Source organism: Equus asinus, chromosome 17 (assembly GCF_041296235.1).
Source record: "Equus asinus isolate D_3611 breed Donkey chromosome 17, EquAss-T2T_v2, whole genome shotgun sequence".
Classification (NCBI taxonomy): domain Eukaryota; kingdom Metazoa; phylum Chordata; class Mammalia; order Perissodactyla; family Equidae; genus Equus; species Equus asinus.
This window is the reverse complement of record NC_091806.1, coordinates 50298289-50312779: the sequence shown is the minus strand read 5'-3', so window position 1 is coordinate 50312779 and position 14491 is coordinate 50298289. Positions and strand designations below refer to the sequence as shown.

The window sequence follows — 14491 nt, the reverse complement described above, 5'->3', positions numbered from 1 at the left end:
CAGCGCTCCCTCCTCCACTATTTTCAAATTCTTGTGCCCAAAAACTAACAACCACAGGGTCACCCATTCAGTGAGAAAGGGGCTTGGTCTCAACCCTTGACCAACCATGTTGTCACCCAGAGCAGGTCAAGTCCCCCTGCGTGAGTCCCTGGACTCAAAATACTGGGAAATAAGTCACCAAATGCACCATCTCGGTCTGTGAGCAGATGGCCCACCAGCCGGCCCCACATCCGGGTCTCGAGGGATGTCCTCAGAGTTCGTTTATGTGACCTGCCCCCCTCGCCCCATCTCCCACCCGGAAGTACCATCCACGGGACTTACGCGGAGTTGAAGTGGTAGATGAACCTGCAGTAATGTGGAAAAAAAGAAGAAAGATGATGTCATTACACAGCTCAAGACTTTTAAAAATCTTTCTAAATTTTTATATGTTTCTTTTTCCTGTGGCTGTCACACCCCTGGTGGCTTGCCCAGTGGTAGCTACGATTTCCACCAGAACAAATGCAGAGGAATTGAAGGACATTTCTCTGCTTTCTTCAACCCTTGGGATATTTTCTTGCTGGTTTTTGGAAATGTCCCCAAGTCGCCTTCACTGTGGTTGGGGCTCGGGAGGGTGGTCGTGACACAGGCATCTCAACTCCCAAGGCTGAGGGCCCAGGGGACATTTTCCTGAGTTGAGACGCGTGTCAGCGAGACGCCCTGCCCGTGCACAGAGGTGACAGCTGACACGCCAGCTGTGCTCCTGCCCCTGGAAGGGCCTTTGCTGCTGGACTCAGGGTGCAGGGGAGGCAGGAGCCCCAGGAGGAAAGGGGGCCTCACCTGTGCTGGAGGTGGGGGTGGTTGTGGTGATGGTGGTGGTGGTGGTGGAGGTGGCGGAGGTCGTGCTGATGGGTGTGGAGGAGGTTGAGGGTGTAGGGGTGCATCCACAGGTGTTGAAGTGCTGCACCACCGTCCCGTTGGGGCCACATAGCTCCCAGTAGCAGAAGCAGCCGTGCTGGGTGTAGTTGAGAATCTTTCCTGGGGGATGGGAGGGAGGATGACGTCAACACTTTGGGAGCAAGACTCACAAGAAACCCCCAGCTTGTCCCAAGAAGGGAAAGGTGCGCTGTCCCCTGTCTCCAGCAAGCGGCAAACCAATGCCCCATAGGGACCCCACCCCAGAACCCTAAGCACCCCCATCAGGACGGAGAAGCTGGGTCACAGGAGGGCATTTGCCACGGGGAGCATCAGGATGTGAGCCCCAAGGGGCTGCTGCCCATCAGGCAGCTCTGAGCTTGGAAGGGCCCCTGGGGTCCACGCGGCAGAGGAGGAGACTGAGTGTCCAGGGTCCAGGGACAGGGCAGCCGCGGGCTCTTCTGAGTGGGGCCCGGCCTTCCACCTCAGGGCCAGCCACAGAGGGCAGCTTACCTTCCTCGGGCTGGCAGATGACCTGCGAGGAGTCGGTACACATGCTGGAAGGGAAGTGCTGGAGCTTCAGACCCCAGGAAAGGAGGAAAGTCACCTCTCCCCAGGCTCCACCCTCCCTGCCACACCCTGAGGCCACGCCCCCTGCTACCACGCACCCGATGCCAACCCCTGTGGCCACGCACCTCAGGCCCACCAAAGCCCTGGGCACTGCCCCGAAGACCCACTCCAGAGGAGCCACCCGTGTTAACTGTGCAGAATGGGGACGAGGCGAGGCAGGTAAAAGCCTGATGCAGAAGGGAGGCTGAGAAGGAAGGCCTGCCTCTCCCCAGAAGGAGGCTGGTCCCCACGCCGTGGCTCCTGTGTGTGAGTGTGCGCATGTGCATCCACGCACGTGTGACCCAGGGGTGTGTGTGTGTGAGAGCATGTGTGTTGTGTCCACTTCTGTGTACGTGAACATGTTGTGTGCCTGTGCGTGGGTGCATGGATGTGTATGCTCGTGGGTGCATGTGCACCTGTAGGGGTGTGTGTGGCCGTGTCACAGGCGCATGCATGTGAGCACATGTGCGTGTGCCTGTGTGTGTGCTGCCCTGCCCCATGTCCACCATGATGTGAGCCTAGGTACCAAGACTGGCAGATGTCATCCGTGGGAACAGACGCTCCAGGTAGGTAGTGGGTGTCCTCGATATAGCAGCCACATTCGTCTCTTCTGACGCACTTCTTCAGGTCCTCGTCATAGATGGGCCTGTGCTTAGGGCACCGGGGGTAGCAGCCTAGTGGGCACAGGGCACAGGGCTTGGACCATGGTGGAGGACCCCATGTCCACCAGACCCCACCCATGGGCCCCACTCTGGCAGGTCCTTCTCTGCAGGATGTCCCTATGGAAAGGTCAGGGACTGGAAAGGCAGGGACCTGCATCCCCCCAGCTGGGCCCTGCACACTGCCACATGGCCAAAGTGACAGCTAGGTCCTGCCCACCTGCTGAGGGACAGCCAGGCCCTGCCCAGCCTCCAGGGTTGCACCCTGGGCCCCTGACCTGATATCGTCCCTCCCACGAGGTAGGAGGCTCCCTCCCCAGACTTCACGGCTCAGTCCTTCATGTCGCTGGTTCTCAGCTCAAAGGCCCTGGAGAGGCCTCCCAGACCCACCTCTGAAAGCTCCCTCCCCCTCGTCCTGCTCTGCAGGTCCCATAGCACTCTCTGCTCCCGACAACACCCAGTGCCTGTTAACCTGCTTCTTTTCTGCCTCCCCCCAAGAGGGCAGGGTCATAGCTCAGTCTCCAACCCACTGTGCAATCAACAAACAGACTCTGCAGAAGGTGAACCTGGCCCACCCTGGGACTCAGGGTCCCCAGCCCCCACAGAACCTCTCTCAGGGTGACCCCAAGGGTCTCCAGAGGACACTGCCCTTTGGCCCCAGGACAGCAGGGCATGGCAGGCCACTGCTCCCCAGGAGGCCCCGCTCACCCTCCAGGTAGGACATGGAGATGTTGGAGTGGATGCCATTAATGGTCCTGCAGGTCTCGAAGCTGTGGTTCCCACAAGGCTCGTAGTGCCACTCACACTCATTCGGGGGGTTATAGTAGTCACAGAATATGGCTGGGGAGGAGGGAGCTGAGGTCAGACTCGGCGAGTGCCGAGGCCGGGTCGGGGGACAGGCCGGGAGGGGCCAGCTCCCTCCTACCACCCCAGGCAGCACAGTGGCCCCAAGGAAGGACACTTGGATCCTTGGTTTGGGGGAGGCAGGCAGGGGACCACATACACCCCATCCCTTGCAGGGGTAAGGAGCGCCACCCACCCTACTGGCACCCAGGCCCAGGATGGGCGGACACTCACGGCACAGGTCCGGCGTCCTCCAGAACACACAGGCCCCCTCCTTGGTGCACTCCTGGGCATAGGTGGCCACGGCAGAGCAGAAGCACTCGCAGTCGCCGCCCGAGTCGCAGGAGCACGAGTCGTAGACACAGGCCTCATAGAAGGGCGTGGGGTCCACCTAGGGGAGAAGACACCATGTGCCCTGGGCCCATATTGCTCCATGAGGCCAGGCCTCCCCCTGCGGCCAGAGGACCTCAGGACCACGAGGCCAGCCCCACTCCTGGGACAAGGGGCCGTCACCCAGCACTTAGCTTCCCAGGCCTCCAGTGGGGCTGACAGGTGAGGTCTAGACACGGTTGGCCAACTCTGGCCACACAGACCCTCAGGACCCCAGGGTCTTCTGCCGTAAGACGGGCCACCCTGAACCTGCTCCCTCGCCCCCACTGCCTGGAGCTGAGGACCATCAGGTCTTAGAAGCTGTGTGCCCTTTCTCCATCCTGGAAGGTACAGGAGGCTGGGGGTCCAGCCAGAGTTCTCAGAGGGAAAGCTGGACCTCTGGTTGTGAGTCCAAAGGACACAGAGGAGGCGCTGAAGCTAGAGGTGAAACAACCGACTGACTCCCAGTGTGCGCACCAGGCGGGTAGATGCTGCCCGCGCCCGGCCTCTCCCATGCCCGCCACTCGCGCCCCACCCCACCTTGCTGTGGCAGGCGCTGAAGACCGGGCTCTTGATGATGCTGCACTGCTTCTCGGCCCAGGAGCGGCGGTGTGGGTTCAGGGTGCACGGCTCGGGGGTGGCGCTCACGTCCGGGCAGGTGGGGGCCTCCTTCCAGCTGTTCCCGAAATCCAGCTCGCTCTCCACCACCATGTGGTCCCGCGTGGTGAAGTCATTGTTGGAGCGCTGGTCGAAGGTCCCGCACAGGCCGCACACCGTGCCCTGCGGAGACCAGCGAGCCGGGGGCTTCGTGAGGGGGCTCGAGGGAGGGAGGGGTACGGCCCCGCTGTGCCTGGGAGGCCCTGTGTGCGTGCAGGACCAGCCCTGCAGAGGCCTGGTGGGCAGGGGAGGCTGCGTACCTTGTATGAGGGGGCCAGCTTGATGAAGATGGTGGTCCTCTTGTCCCAGATGACGATGATGCCGATGCTGGCCTCCACCACCAGGTACTGGCCCACCTCCCGCGTGGTGTAGGCCACATGGTGGCCCACGTCGCGCTGGATCACCACGCGGTGTTTGTCCTCCAGCTTCAGCTCTGTCCTCTGTGCCCAGGGGAGAGGCCCGGTCACTGGCCAGGTCCAAGGGTCCCCGAGGACCCTCACATCCCTGGGGACGGGCAGCACTCACCCCGATGAAGATCTTGATGGCCTTGGAGCAGGTGACGCCCGTGGTGCCACACGGGACATTCTCAGTGATGATGCTGAAGGAGCCCAGCGAGGAGTTCTGGCCGCAGTAGTCCTGGGGGCCCACGGCAGAGTGTGAGCCAGGGCAGCTGGGCCATAGGTGACCCCCCCCCCCGGGAGCCCCACCCCAGCTGAGCCTCAGCCCCTCCTCTGTCGAGAGGGGATAACCATGCCACATGAGGGACCTCACCCACCTCCAATGCCTTCAATGCACACCCACACCCACCGTGCACCCGAGGGAGGGTCACTGGATGGGAGGGTGGAGGAAGGGCTGGCCCCTCATACCCACAGGAGCCTCCACTGAGAGCTCAGGACCAGCAGAGCAAAGACGCAAGCGGGTGCAGGCCTTGGGGGTGCCCTGGCCTCACCTGAACGGCTACGTAGGAGCAGTGTCCATCGAAGTTGTAGTACTTCCCATCAAAGGTAATGTAGTGGCCACTCCCGTGGATGACACAGGTGCCGTGGCACACAGACTGGGTGCACGCCCAGCGTCCTCTCTGGCAGGTACTGAGGAGAGTAGGAGAGGGGACTGGAGGCGCCACAGGGCCCAGGGCCTCACAGCCCTGTTCAGAGGGTGGCTTGGGCGAGGCCAGGGCACAGTCCAGACACCTCCACAGGCAGCTCATGCACGATGCCTGCAAACCCGCACCAGCCCAGCAAGTGCCACCCCAGCGCCCTTCCGATACTGGCCTGGGGCTTGCCCACCAGGTGGAGGGCCACGTGGCCCTGCAGGACCCGGTTGGCCCCATGGGGAGCAACCCCGACCCTCTGCCTGGCCTGCAGGACACGCTCCAACTGGAGGGCAGCCGGGCCAGGCCACTCACCAGGTGTTGCAGTCCACCTTGATCTTGTCCCCGCGGGAGAAGAAGCCCTTGTTGTGCACACAGGGGCAGTCCTCCTCCACAACGCAGCCGCCTCGGCCGTCATCGATCAGCCCTTCGGGACACACGCAGCCGCTCACACACTCTGTCTGGTACTGTGGGGTGGCCGCGGAGCGGGGTTCAGGCATTAGATGCCAGGCCCGGGATCTTGGCTGCCGTTGCCTGGCCCCTCCTCTGACCCTGCAGACTCCTCTTGTGTCCCTCCCCCTCCCCCGACCCTGATCCCTCTGTCTGGCCCACCCCTGGAGCCCCTCCACCTTGGGCACCTCCACTACTGGTCAGGGAGACACGTGAGTGCTACCTGCCAGGGGCCCCTAGTCTGGCCCCTGTGACTCCGGGAGGCTAAGCGGGGCCTGCAGGCCACCACCAGGCCTCAGGGACAGGAGGGGTCAGCGAGCCTCATGGGTCCTCAGGACCTGGCACAGCAGCCTCAGGATCAGGGCGGGAGCCAAGGCTGCCCCAGCTACACCCCACCCCTCCACGGGCACAACGGCTCGACCCTCCCCTCCACGGTGGTCCCAGCACTCACGTAGCCTGCAGCCAGCGTCTGGCAGCTGAGGGGATGGGGCTTCCGGATGCTCAGAGCGGTCTGGTTGTTGCAGTCGATGTGGATCTTTGGGGCTTTGCAGGCTGCCGACAGAGGGACCACCCCAGCTCAGCTGAAGTTGATGGGTGGCGGGCTCAGGCAGAATGGAGAGGGGGTAGGGGGAGCAGGCCAAGGGCCAGGGGGCAGGGGGCAGGGGGCCAGGCTCAGGCCGCATTCACTTACTCTCGCCAATCAGCTTGACTGGAATGCAGTGCAGCCTCCCATTGCGGCACATGCTGCAGGGAGAGTGGGAGGTGAATGGGGCCCTTTGGGGACAGGCCCAGAGACTCTGTGGGGAGGAGTGGGGATGGGGGCTCCCCCAGGTAGAGCTGGCCCTGCCCGCCCCCCGGTGCCCTCCCTCCCAGAACCAGGCCACTCACCACCGCTCCTCCTGCCTCAGGACCACCTCCCCCGCCTCCAGGTAGAGGCCTCGGTGGTAGCAGGAGCACTTAGCCAGGGGCACACAGCGGCCCTTCTCGTCCAGGAAGGTGCGGTCGGGGCAGCCGCAGCCGTCCACGGGCGCGAAGCCCTGGAGGCAGTGGGTGTCAGCCTCGGACAGCGAGCGGCAGGTCTGCTGGCAGGTGGTCAGGTTGTACAGGAAGATCTGCGAGTTGGGGCAGGAGCCCACGTCCTTGTCTGCAGAGGGGCAGGGCCAGCGTGAGGGCGCGAGGGACAGCCCCAGCCATGTCCCCGCAGGTGGCCAGCAGAGCTGTCATCCTGGGGCCGCCCCAGCTGCACAGGTGGCCTGCCACGCATGCCTCCCTGCCCGGGCAAACTGGCAGCGGCCACAGTTCGGACCCCTCCCCGCTGGCAGGGAGCAGCCGACTGCTGGTTTCCCGCCTTCCGGGTAGAGGAAGCTGGAAACCGTGTCACCTGCCTGTGGTGGACCGATCCCTCTCCCTGGACTCAGGGTGAGCTGCCACTGGGGACAGTGGCTGAACAAAGGCTGAAGCCAGCCCCCTGCCCCATGGAGAAGCCAGGACCCCGAGCCCAGGACGCCGGCAGGGGACAGCACTCACTGCAGATGTTTTCCCGCCAGCCCCACAGCATGACGCCCTTGGCGGCACAGGCACGGGCGTAGGAGGACAGGGCGGCACAGAGACAGTCCTCATTGTTCTGGCAGTTGCACGTGTCGTACAGGCACCTCTGGGGGTAAACCGAGGCAGGGCAGTGAGGGAGGGAGCTGGGCTTGGGAACTCACACACGTGTGCAAGCACTCCTGGACACGCACGAGTATACATGCACCCACACATACACACGTGAGCACGCTTAAACTCCCACTTCCACACGTCCAAAAACATAACACACTCACACATGCCCACACACACATGTACACAAACATACACCTGTGCACAGAGACAATACATGTATGCACACTCACACGCATGCTTACACACACACACACTCAGCAGCCACTAGCGGGAACCGCACAGGCAGCCAGTCAAGCTCAGCCAGGCACACTGGGCACACCTTCCTGTCACGGAGCAGGGGCTGGGGAGTGCAGGTGCGGGTCCCACCCACCTTGTAGTACTCGGCCGGGTCCACAACCGAGTGGCACCTGCCGAAGGGGGACTCCGTCTTCCTCAGCAGGGAGCACCAATGCTCGGCATAGTTGGCTGCAGAGGCCGGTCAGAACCTCAGGGGTGGCCCCTCCAGCAAGTGCCCTGAGTCTGGCTGCTTGGTGGCCCAGGCTGGAGCAGACACTGTCCCCACTGTGGACTGAGCCGGTCCCCCTCCAGGCCAACTCAGCGCAGGACAGTGCCCCGTGCAAGGCAGGGGCGACCACCATCCACCCTCTCTGCCTCCTGGGACGCAAAAGGCAGCACAGCGGGTGGGAGGGTATCCTGTCATGGCACCAGGCCAGTCCCTGGAGGAGGGCCACCACCCAGCCATTGGCAGGTCCAGTCCCTCTGCCAGGTCACTTGGTGGGCTGCCATCATGGGCCACCATAAACCACACATTTGGCAGAAAGTAGCAGGCGGGCCCTGAGTGGGGCAGGCCATCTCGCCTCCACCCACCCGCCACGTCCCACCGGGAACCCCATCTGCCTCACCACTCTCGATGTTGAGGGAGCAGGGGTCGTCCAGCCAGTCCAGCTTGTCGGGGCAGCTTGACTGGACCTTCCAGGTGTTGGCGAAGCTCGCCCCCGTGGCCTCCACCAGCCCGCCAGCCGTCTGGAAGTCATCACCCTCCAGGCCATTGAAGTTCCCACAGAGGCCTGAGGGGCCGAGGGACCAGGTTGGGAAGGGCCTGGCAGGGTAGGCCCCACGTGGGGCATTGTGGGGTGAGCAGGCGGGGCCACTCACCCTGCACGCGGCCCTGGGCGGCCTGGTCCAGCGTCAGGAAGAGCTGCATGACCGGCACCAGCTGGACCTGCAGCCTGAGGCCGAAGGCGGTGTTCACGATGAGGTGATGCGAGGACGGTTGGAAGATGGAGAAGCTCGCTGCCAGGTGGGGCGGGGAGGGGCAGTGAGGAGCGGAGAGGGGCCGCTCAGCAGGACTGCCCCGGGACCGCCACCTTCAGCAAGAGGGTCTGGTGCTGCAGGGGGACACCCCAACCAACAGGGCCGCTGAGCAGGACTCACCTGCCACGTGGGGCAGGTTCACCTGCAGCTCGTTCAGGAGCACAGTGCCATCCGACTTGAAGACCACCACCTGAGGGAAAGGCCAAGGGACGGTGGGGCTAAGGGCCATGGAGCCCCCGGGGGTGCCGGCAGGGCAGGGGCAGGGTACCCACGTTCTGCTTCTTGTCGGCCAGCAGCACCACCGTCTTCAGGCAGGTCTGCTTGTCCGAGGAGCCGCAGACGGCCAGCTCGCCCAGGAGGGCGTAGGAGTCATTGTGGTCGCTCTGCAGGGAGGGCGGAGACACTGAACGAGCAGGGGAGCAGGGAGAGCCAGCTCCCCACACGTGCCTGCCTGCCCGCCACACCCGCCTACCTTGGTCAGCACATAGTAGCAGTCCCCGTGGAAGGTGTACCTCTTCCCGTCAAAGGTGGTGATGTGGGAGCCACCCTCCAGCGCACAGGACCCGGGGCACGGCCGGTCTTTGCACACCCAGCGGCCGGCATTGCACACGCTGCAGGCAGTGGGGCCCAGGGTCAGGACCAGCTGCTTCCCCTAGGCTGCCGGGCCCCCAGCCCAGATCCCCAGGACCCTCCACAATCTGGCCCCCAGCCCTGGCCCCCGGGACCCACCACTGCTCGCAGTCCTTGGTGATCTGCTGGCCGGGTGCGTACTTATGTCCCTGCAGCTTGCAGTGGCACTGGCTCACGGGGATGCAGCCGCTGCCCGCAATGTCATCGTACACGGTGCCTGGGACAGCGCCGGGCGGGATGTTACACTCACTGGCCTCGGAAAGTGCCAGATTCCCCACAATGGGGCTGCCATTGCCGAAGCCACAGCCGTGGGACAGCCTCCGGAAGATGGCGGAATCCCCGAGGTGAGGCTACCAGCCAGGCCTCCCTCCCACAAGCACTTCTGGTCCTTTGGGCGACACCATGGTCCCCACACAGTGTCTGGTCAGGGGCATGCCATGGAGGCCTGAGAGTCCGGCTCCTTCCTGGGGTCCTCCAGGCTCCATGGGCCGGACAGGAGGAGGTCAGTCGAGGGGTGACAACCAGGAAGGTTTCTTCCCCCCAGACTCCCAGAAGCGGTCATCGTGTGTGAATGAGGTGGGAACTTCAGCATTTGTGCCCTTTCTCCCTGTTCCTTGTCCCTCGATTTCAGTGGGGGCACCGTGCCTCGCTTCCTGTGTCATCGCTGCCCCCACCACCTGGCACCACCATCCCAGCATGGCTCTCCCCCAGGTGCAGCCAAAACCCAAGGCCACTGGTCCCAGGGCCCCTCGGCAAGGGTGGGCCGCAACAGGGCAGTGCCCCACCCACGCCCGCACGCCCGTGGGTGCCCCAGCGCACACCTTCAGGGCAGAAACAGCCGTCCATGCGGTGCTCCTCACACAGGCTGCTGACCTCCAGGTGTGAGCAGGTGTCCATGCAGGGCGAGCCGCTCTCCAGGTAAACCATGTTCCCAGGGCAACTCTTGGCTAGAAGGGCAGAGGACGGCCCCTGAGCCGGCACTCACACCAAGCGTGGAGGAAGTGGGCAGGGGGGCTAGAGGGTCTGCACCCACATATGGCGTGCACCCAGGGGGCTCTAGGCTCCGGCCCCGATGGTTTTTGTCTCCCATGCCAAAGCCGAGCCCGCCTCCAGGGTGGGCAGAGACGAGGCTGCTGTCCAGGGCACCAGGCTGCCCTGCCCTGGGCTTGCCGGCCTCAACGCTCCCTGTGGATTGGTGGATTGTCCCCCATGTGCCCCTGGGTCCCCGCCCTCCCGATTCACGCGCGTGGCGCTTACGACAGAGAGTGCCAGTCCTCCAGTTCCCGGGGCGCCCGCCGGCGTGCGAGCACTGGCGGGAGAACTCGGCCAGGGTGCTGCAGACACAGGAGGCGCCCGAGGGGCACTGGCAGCGGTCCTGCGCACAGGCCTGCACGTACGGCTCCAGCGGCACCAAGCCCAGGCAGTCCTCGAAAGCCACGGCTGTCAGCAGCTTCTCACACTCAGCGCGCTGGTGGGCACACAGGGGTGGTGGGCAGGGGCTACTCACACCCTCCTCCCTTCTCCCTTCCACACCGCCGGGGGTCCCCAGCAGAGACCAGCGGGCACAAGGCCCTCTAGGGAATGGGGTGGGCACTGCTCCCATAGGGTCCCCACCAAGGAACAGCTCCTCCCCTGGGCAGGGTCCCCGGCCAGCCACTCACGTGCTCAGAGCAGGACTCAGGGGTCTGCCCCTCCTCGGGGTCATCGCACACCACCTCGGGCTTGTTGATCTTCTGCATGTTCCCAAACTGGACAGCACTGAAGAGCAGGCCTGAGGGGGGCACAGCCGGTCAGCGAGGGGCACCCGGGAGTCTGCACACACCTGCCCCCTAAGCCCCCGAGGAGGCCCTCACCATCAGACAGGAACTCGGAGTAGCTCTGCAGGCCGTTGTAGTCCCCACAGAGCCCGCACGTGTGGTTCTGGAATTTACTGTCCAGCTCCAGCTGTCGGGGGAAGAGAGAGCAGGTGAGCCGCCATGGCCAGGCAGCACCCACAACTTGTTTGAATGGAGTGGCAAGAGGGCTGGGATCAGCCAGGGGGTGTCCTGGCATCACTGAGGACCAGGAGGGGATTGGGAGATGGGGAGGGCTGGCCCACCACCCGAGCCCCCAAAGGTGCCCTGCCAGGGTAGGCTGCGTGGCCCCGCCTCTGCCGCCAGCCTTCTCCACCAGCAGACAGGGGCCGCTCAACACTCCCAGCCCACCCTGGACCCCCCTCTTGGTGAGGATGGGACCACTGGCTCCCCTCTGCTGCCCTGGAGTCCCAGAGGTCTGATGGAGTCCCCTCAGCCCCCAGGGCCCTGTGGCGCTGGGGCGGCACCCACCATGAGCGAGTCCTCCCGGTCCCACATGAGGGTGAGGCCAGCACGGGAGAAGACCTTGATGTAGGCGTCATTCCTCTCAATGAGCAGCCCGGGGCTGTAGTGTGGGGTGCTGACCCTGGGGGGGCACCAGGGTCACAAGCCAGCCCACACACCTGCCCAGCCAGGCCCAGGGGTTCCGCTACACAGAGGCCACTGAGGCTGTGGGCTGGGTGGCCTGGCCTCAGCCTCTCAGCCAGCCCTGCCAGGCCAGCTCCGGCCCTGTGGTCACGAAAGGCCTTGTCCTCCCTCTCGGGGGACTTGAGCAGTGACCAGAGACCCTCTCCACCTGTGCTGGCCGGACTCCTTCACAGGAAGCCACACCCTGCCTGCCGTTCTCCGTCTCTGCACCCCCTCCTCTGGGTCTGTCCTGGGCAGGAGCCCCACGACAGCCCTGAGAGTGGGGAGGGGCTTCTCCATCCACCGCCCAGGGTGGGCCCAGGCTCTGTGCTCACCCCAAACTCTGCCTCCGTGGGCCCTGTACCCACCCCCACCCTGAGACTGGGGCTGGCTGCCAGGGCTGCAGCCTCTAGGGGAAACAAGATCCCCTGGCACAGGGAGAGGGCGGACCCTGCAGGTGGGGAGCCGCCAGGCAGGAATGCACTTAGGCTCCATTGTTCCAGACACAATGGGGGACAAAGGCTGGGGTGGTGGGCTGGGGGCCCCCACAGGCCCTCCCCCGTAGGGCATCTGTACCTCTAGCCTGGCACAGCAGGGCACAGGGCCTCCTCCCCAGAGGCTGCCAGGCCACCCCCACCAGGATGGCCACCTGTCCCCCACACATGCCCAGAGCCTGGTGGGCTCCGAGCCATGGAGCTGTAAGACTGTGGGAGAAATAAGGCCCCCTCCCCGGTCCTTCACCCATGGGGCTCATCAGTGTTTGCTGAATGAATCAATGACCTGAACTCAAACCCCAGTGCTCTCCTTAGCCTTGTGCTGGGGTGGAGAGGGGCTTGTGGGGGCTGGCCAGGCTCATGCTTGCTCACAGGAGCCACAGGGCCCCCTTTCTAGGATGTGGGCGGGACGCCGCCTGACCACACTCACATGGCCCCGTTCAGCACAGCCAGCTTGGGGGTGAGGTAGACCGTGTCGTCCTTGACGGTCAGCAGTATGTACTTGACCTGGGGGCTGCCCCCCTCGCGGCCCGGGACCCGCTTCAGGTGCACAGCAAACTCCTTGTAGGTGTCACGGCAGTCCGAGGCAAAGTTGTAGTCGCAGAGGCCGGGGAAGCGGAAGACATCGCCGTCGAAGGTCTTGTAGTGGAAGTCGCCCCAGGTGCTGCAGACGTTGTGGCCGTGGTTGCGCCTTCTGCCCTCTGGGGAGCAGGGGGACGGAGTGTGAGCAGCCCAGACCGCCCCCAGGCTCGTCCCCAGGCCCCGGCCCGGCCACCGCCCTCAGGATCCTCCAGAGGCAGCTGAAGCGGTTCAGGTGGTCCTGCAGGAGGGGCCTCTGCCAACTGTCGTCGCCCTGCCCAGGGGTCTCAACCCCATGAAAGGATGTCTCCCGTGCTGCGCCCTTGCACCCCAGCCTGGCGAGGCAAACGACCATTGGCCCAGCAGGCAGTGGGGGCAGAGGTCTCTCGGGCTCCCTGAGTGCCCTGTCCACCTTGCCCAGTGCCCCCCAACCCCCAGTCACTGCCACACTCCTTCCACTCGATGCCCCACCCAGCCACCCCTCATCCAGCAGAAGGGCCGTGCTGGACCTCTCCAAGGGTCCCCATCTCGTGTCCGTCCAAACAGGCCGAGGGCCCCCCCAGTGGCTTTCTCACACAGCCCTCTGGGATGGAGATGTCCCCATCCTACATTCTCAGTCTTCTCTGGCTAAAGCCACCCCTCCAGCAGTCGGCCCAACGCCCTGATCTGCAGAAGGGGTCATCTTGGCCTTGTCTTCCCAGGCTCCATGGGACCTGCCTCCCCAACACCCAGGGACAACAGCCCGGCTCAGGTGTTTCTACCTGGTATCGCCCCCTGGAAATACTCCAACCTGGTGCTCGCCATCAAAGGGATGAAGGGAGCCCAAGACCACCTGTCCTACCCTCCTAATCCTCCTTTCTTCTGTCCTCTCCTTCCTTCTTTCCCTCTTTCCCTCCTTCCCTCCCTCCTTCTCTCCTGCCTCCATCTTTCCTTCCCTCCTTCCCTCCCTCATTCTTTCCCTCTTCCTTTCCTCTTTATCCCCTTTCATCTTCCCTCCCTCCTTCCTTCCCTCTTTCCTTCTCTCCTTCCTTCCCTCCACCCAAAGTCAGCAGGGGTGGGGGCTGCAGGAAGCTGGACCCAGCCTGTCTACCCCAGAAGATGCCAGGCTGCCCCAAATGCTGGCAGAAGAGGATCGCCTCCTCCTCCCAGGTAGGACCGTCTGCGCTGGGCTGCCCCGGATGTCCTGTACCCTCAGGTCGTGCTGCCCATAGTGCTGCCCGCTGCCCCTCACCTCTCCGCAGCTCCTCGCCCCTGGCCAAGGTCAGGGCCAGGCAGAGGGCCACTAGGCGGGCTAGTGGCAGCCCCATGGTGGCTCAGAGGCTGGTGTGGGAGAGCAACAGGGGACAGGGGTCCGGGCCTTATATGCCCCGCAGGGCGGTCTGAGAGCAGGAGGGCAGGGGAGGGGCGAGGGGTGGGTGGGGCCTTAGCCAGATTATCGAGAAACAGCTGTGGGGGCCTCCCCTGGGCCGTGAGGAAATATTGACTCAGGTTATCTGAGGTTTATCTTTTTATTGCTCCCTAGATAAAAGGGACCCTCCTCAGGATACGGAAACCCATTACCCCAATTCCGACACACGCCCAAGCGAACTTGAACTTCAGAACTTCGTTCCTCCCCGCTACAAGTGGGCCCAGGCCCAAGGGTGGGAGATGCTGCCAGGAGCCTGTCCTGCAGGCTGCTGTTCCCCACAGCCCCCAGCACACCGGGTCCAATGCCCCACGGAGCTCGGGCAGCGCCAGCTGCTCAGCCTGGTTGGGAGATCGCCTGGG

At 64.2% G+C, this 14491-nt stretch overlaps 1 protein-coding gene across 2 annotated transcripts in view; it reads right to left on the bottom strand.

The window, feature by feature from the left end:
* LOC106824950 (mucin-2-like) overlaps window positions 1–14072 on the bottom strand; it is an 86555-nt gene extending 72483 nt beyond the window's left edge. For both annotated transcript variants that reach the window (XM_070488524.1, XM_070488523.1), the window contains exons 1-29: window positions 13956–14072; window positions 12576–12846; window positions 11496–11610; window positions 11025–11115; window positions 10833–10942; window positions 10429–10639; window positions 9993–10118; window positions 9271–9388; window positions 9014–9152; window positions 8814–8924; window positions 8662–8731; window positions 8383–8520; window positions 8130–8294; window positions 7598–7692; window positions 7096–7222; window positions 6457–6712; window positions 6260–6312; window positions 6020–6120; window positions 5434–5585; window positions 4978–5116; window positions 4554–4664; window positions 4289–4468; window positions 3912–4151; window positions 3237–3393; window positions 2868–2999; window positions 2027–2174; window positions 1405–1448; window positions 817–1014; window positions 322–345 (exon numbers count right to left, since the gene is read on the bottom strand). In XM_070488524.1, the coding sequence (XP_070344625.1) occupies window positions 322–345; window positions 817–1014; window positions 1405–1448; window positions 2027–2174; window positions 2868–2999; window positions 3237–3393; window positions 3912–4151; window positions 4289–4468; window positions 4554–4664; window positions 4978–5116; window positions 5434–5585; window positions 6020–6120; window positions 6260–6312; window positions 6457–6712; window positions 7096–7222; window positions 7598–7692; window positions 8130–8294; window positions 8383–8520; window positions 8662–8731; window positions 8814–8924; window positions 9014–9152; window positions 9271–9388; window positions 9993–10118; window positions 10429–10639; window positions 10833–10942; window positions 11025–11115; window positions 11496–11610; window positions 12576–12846; window positions 13956–14031 (3898 nt within the window). In that variant the 5' untranslated portion in view covers window positions 14032–14072. The remainder of the gene's footprint in view (window positions 1–321; window positions 346–816; window positions 1015–1404; window positions 1449–2026; window positions 2175–2867; window positions 3000–3236; window positions 3394–3911; window positions 4152–4288; window positions 4469–4553; window positions 4665–4977; window positions 5117–5433; window positions 5586–6019; window positions 6121–6259; window positions 6313–6456; window positions 6713–7095; window positions 7223–7597; window positions 7693–8129; window positions 8295–8382; window positions 8521–8661; window positions 8732–8813; window positions 8925–9013; window positions 9153–9270; window positions 9389–9992; window positions 10119–10428; window positions 10640–10832; window positions 10943–11024; window positions 11116–11495; window positions 11611–12575; window positions 12847–13955) is intronic.
* Between the last annotated feature and the right edge of the window lie 419 nt (window positions 14073–14491).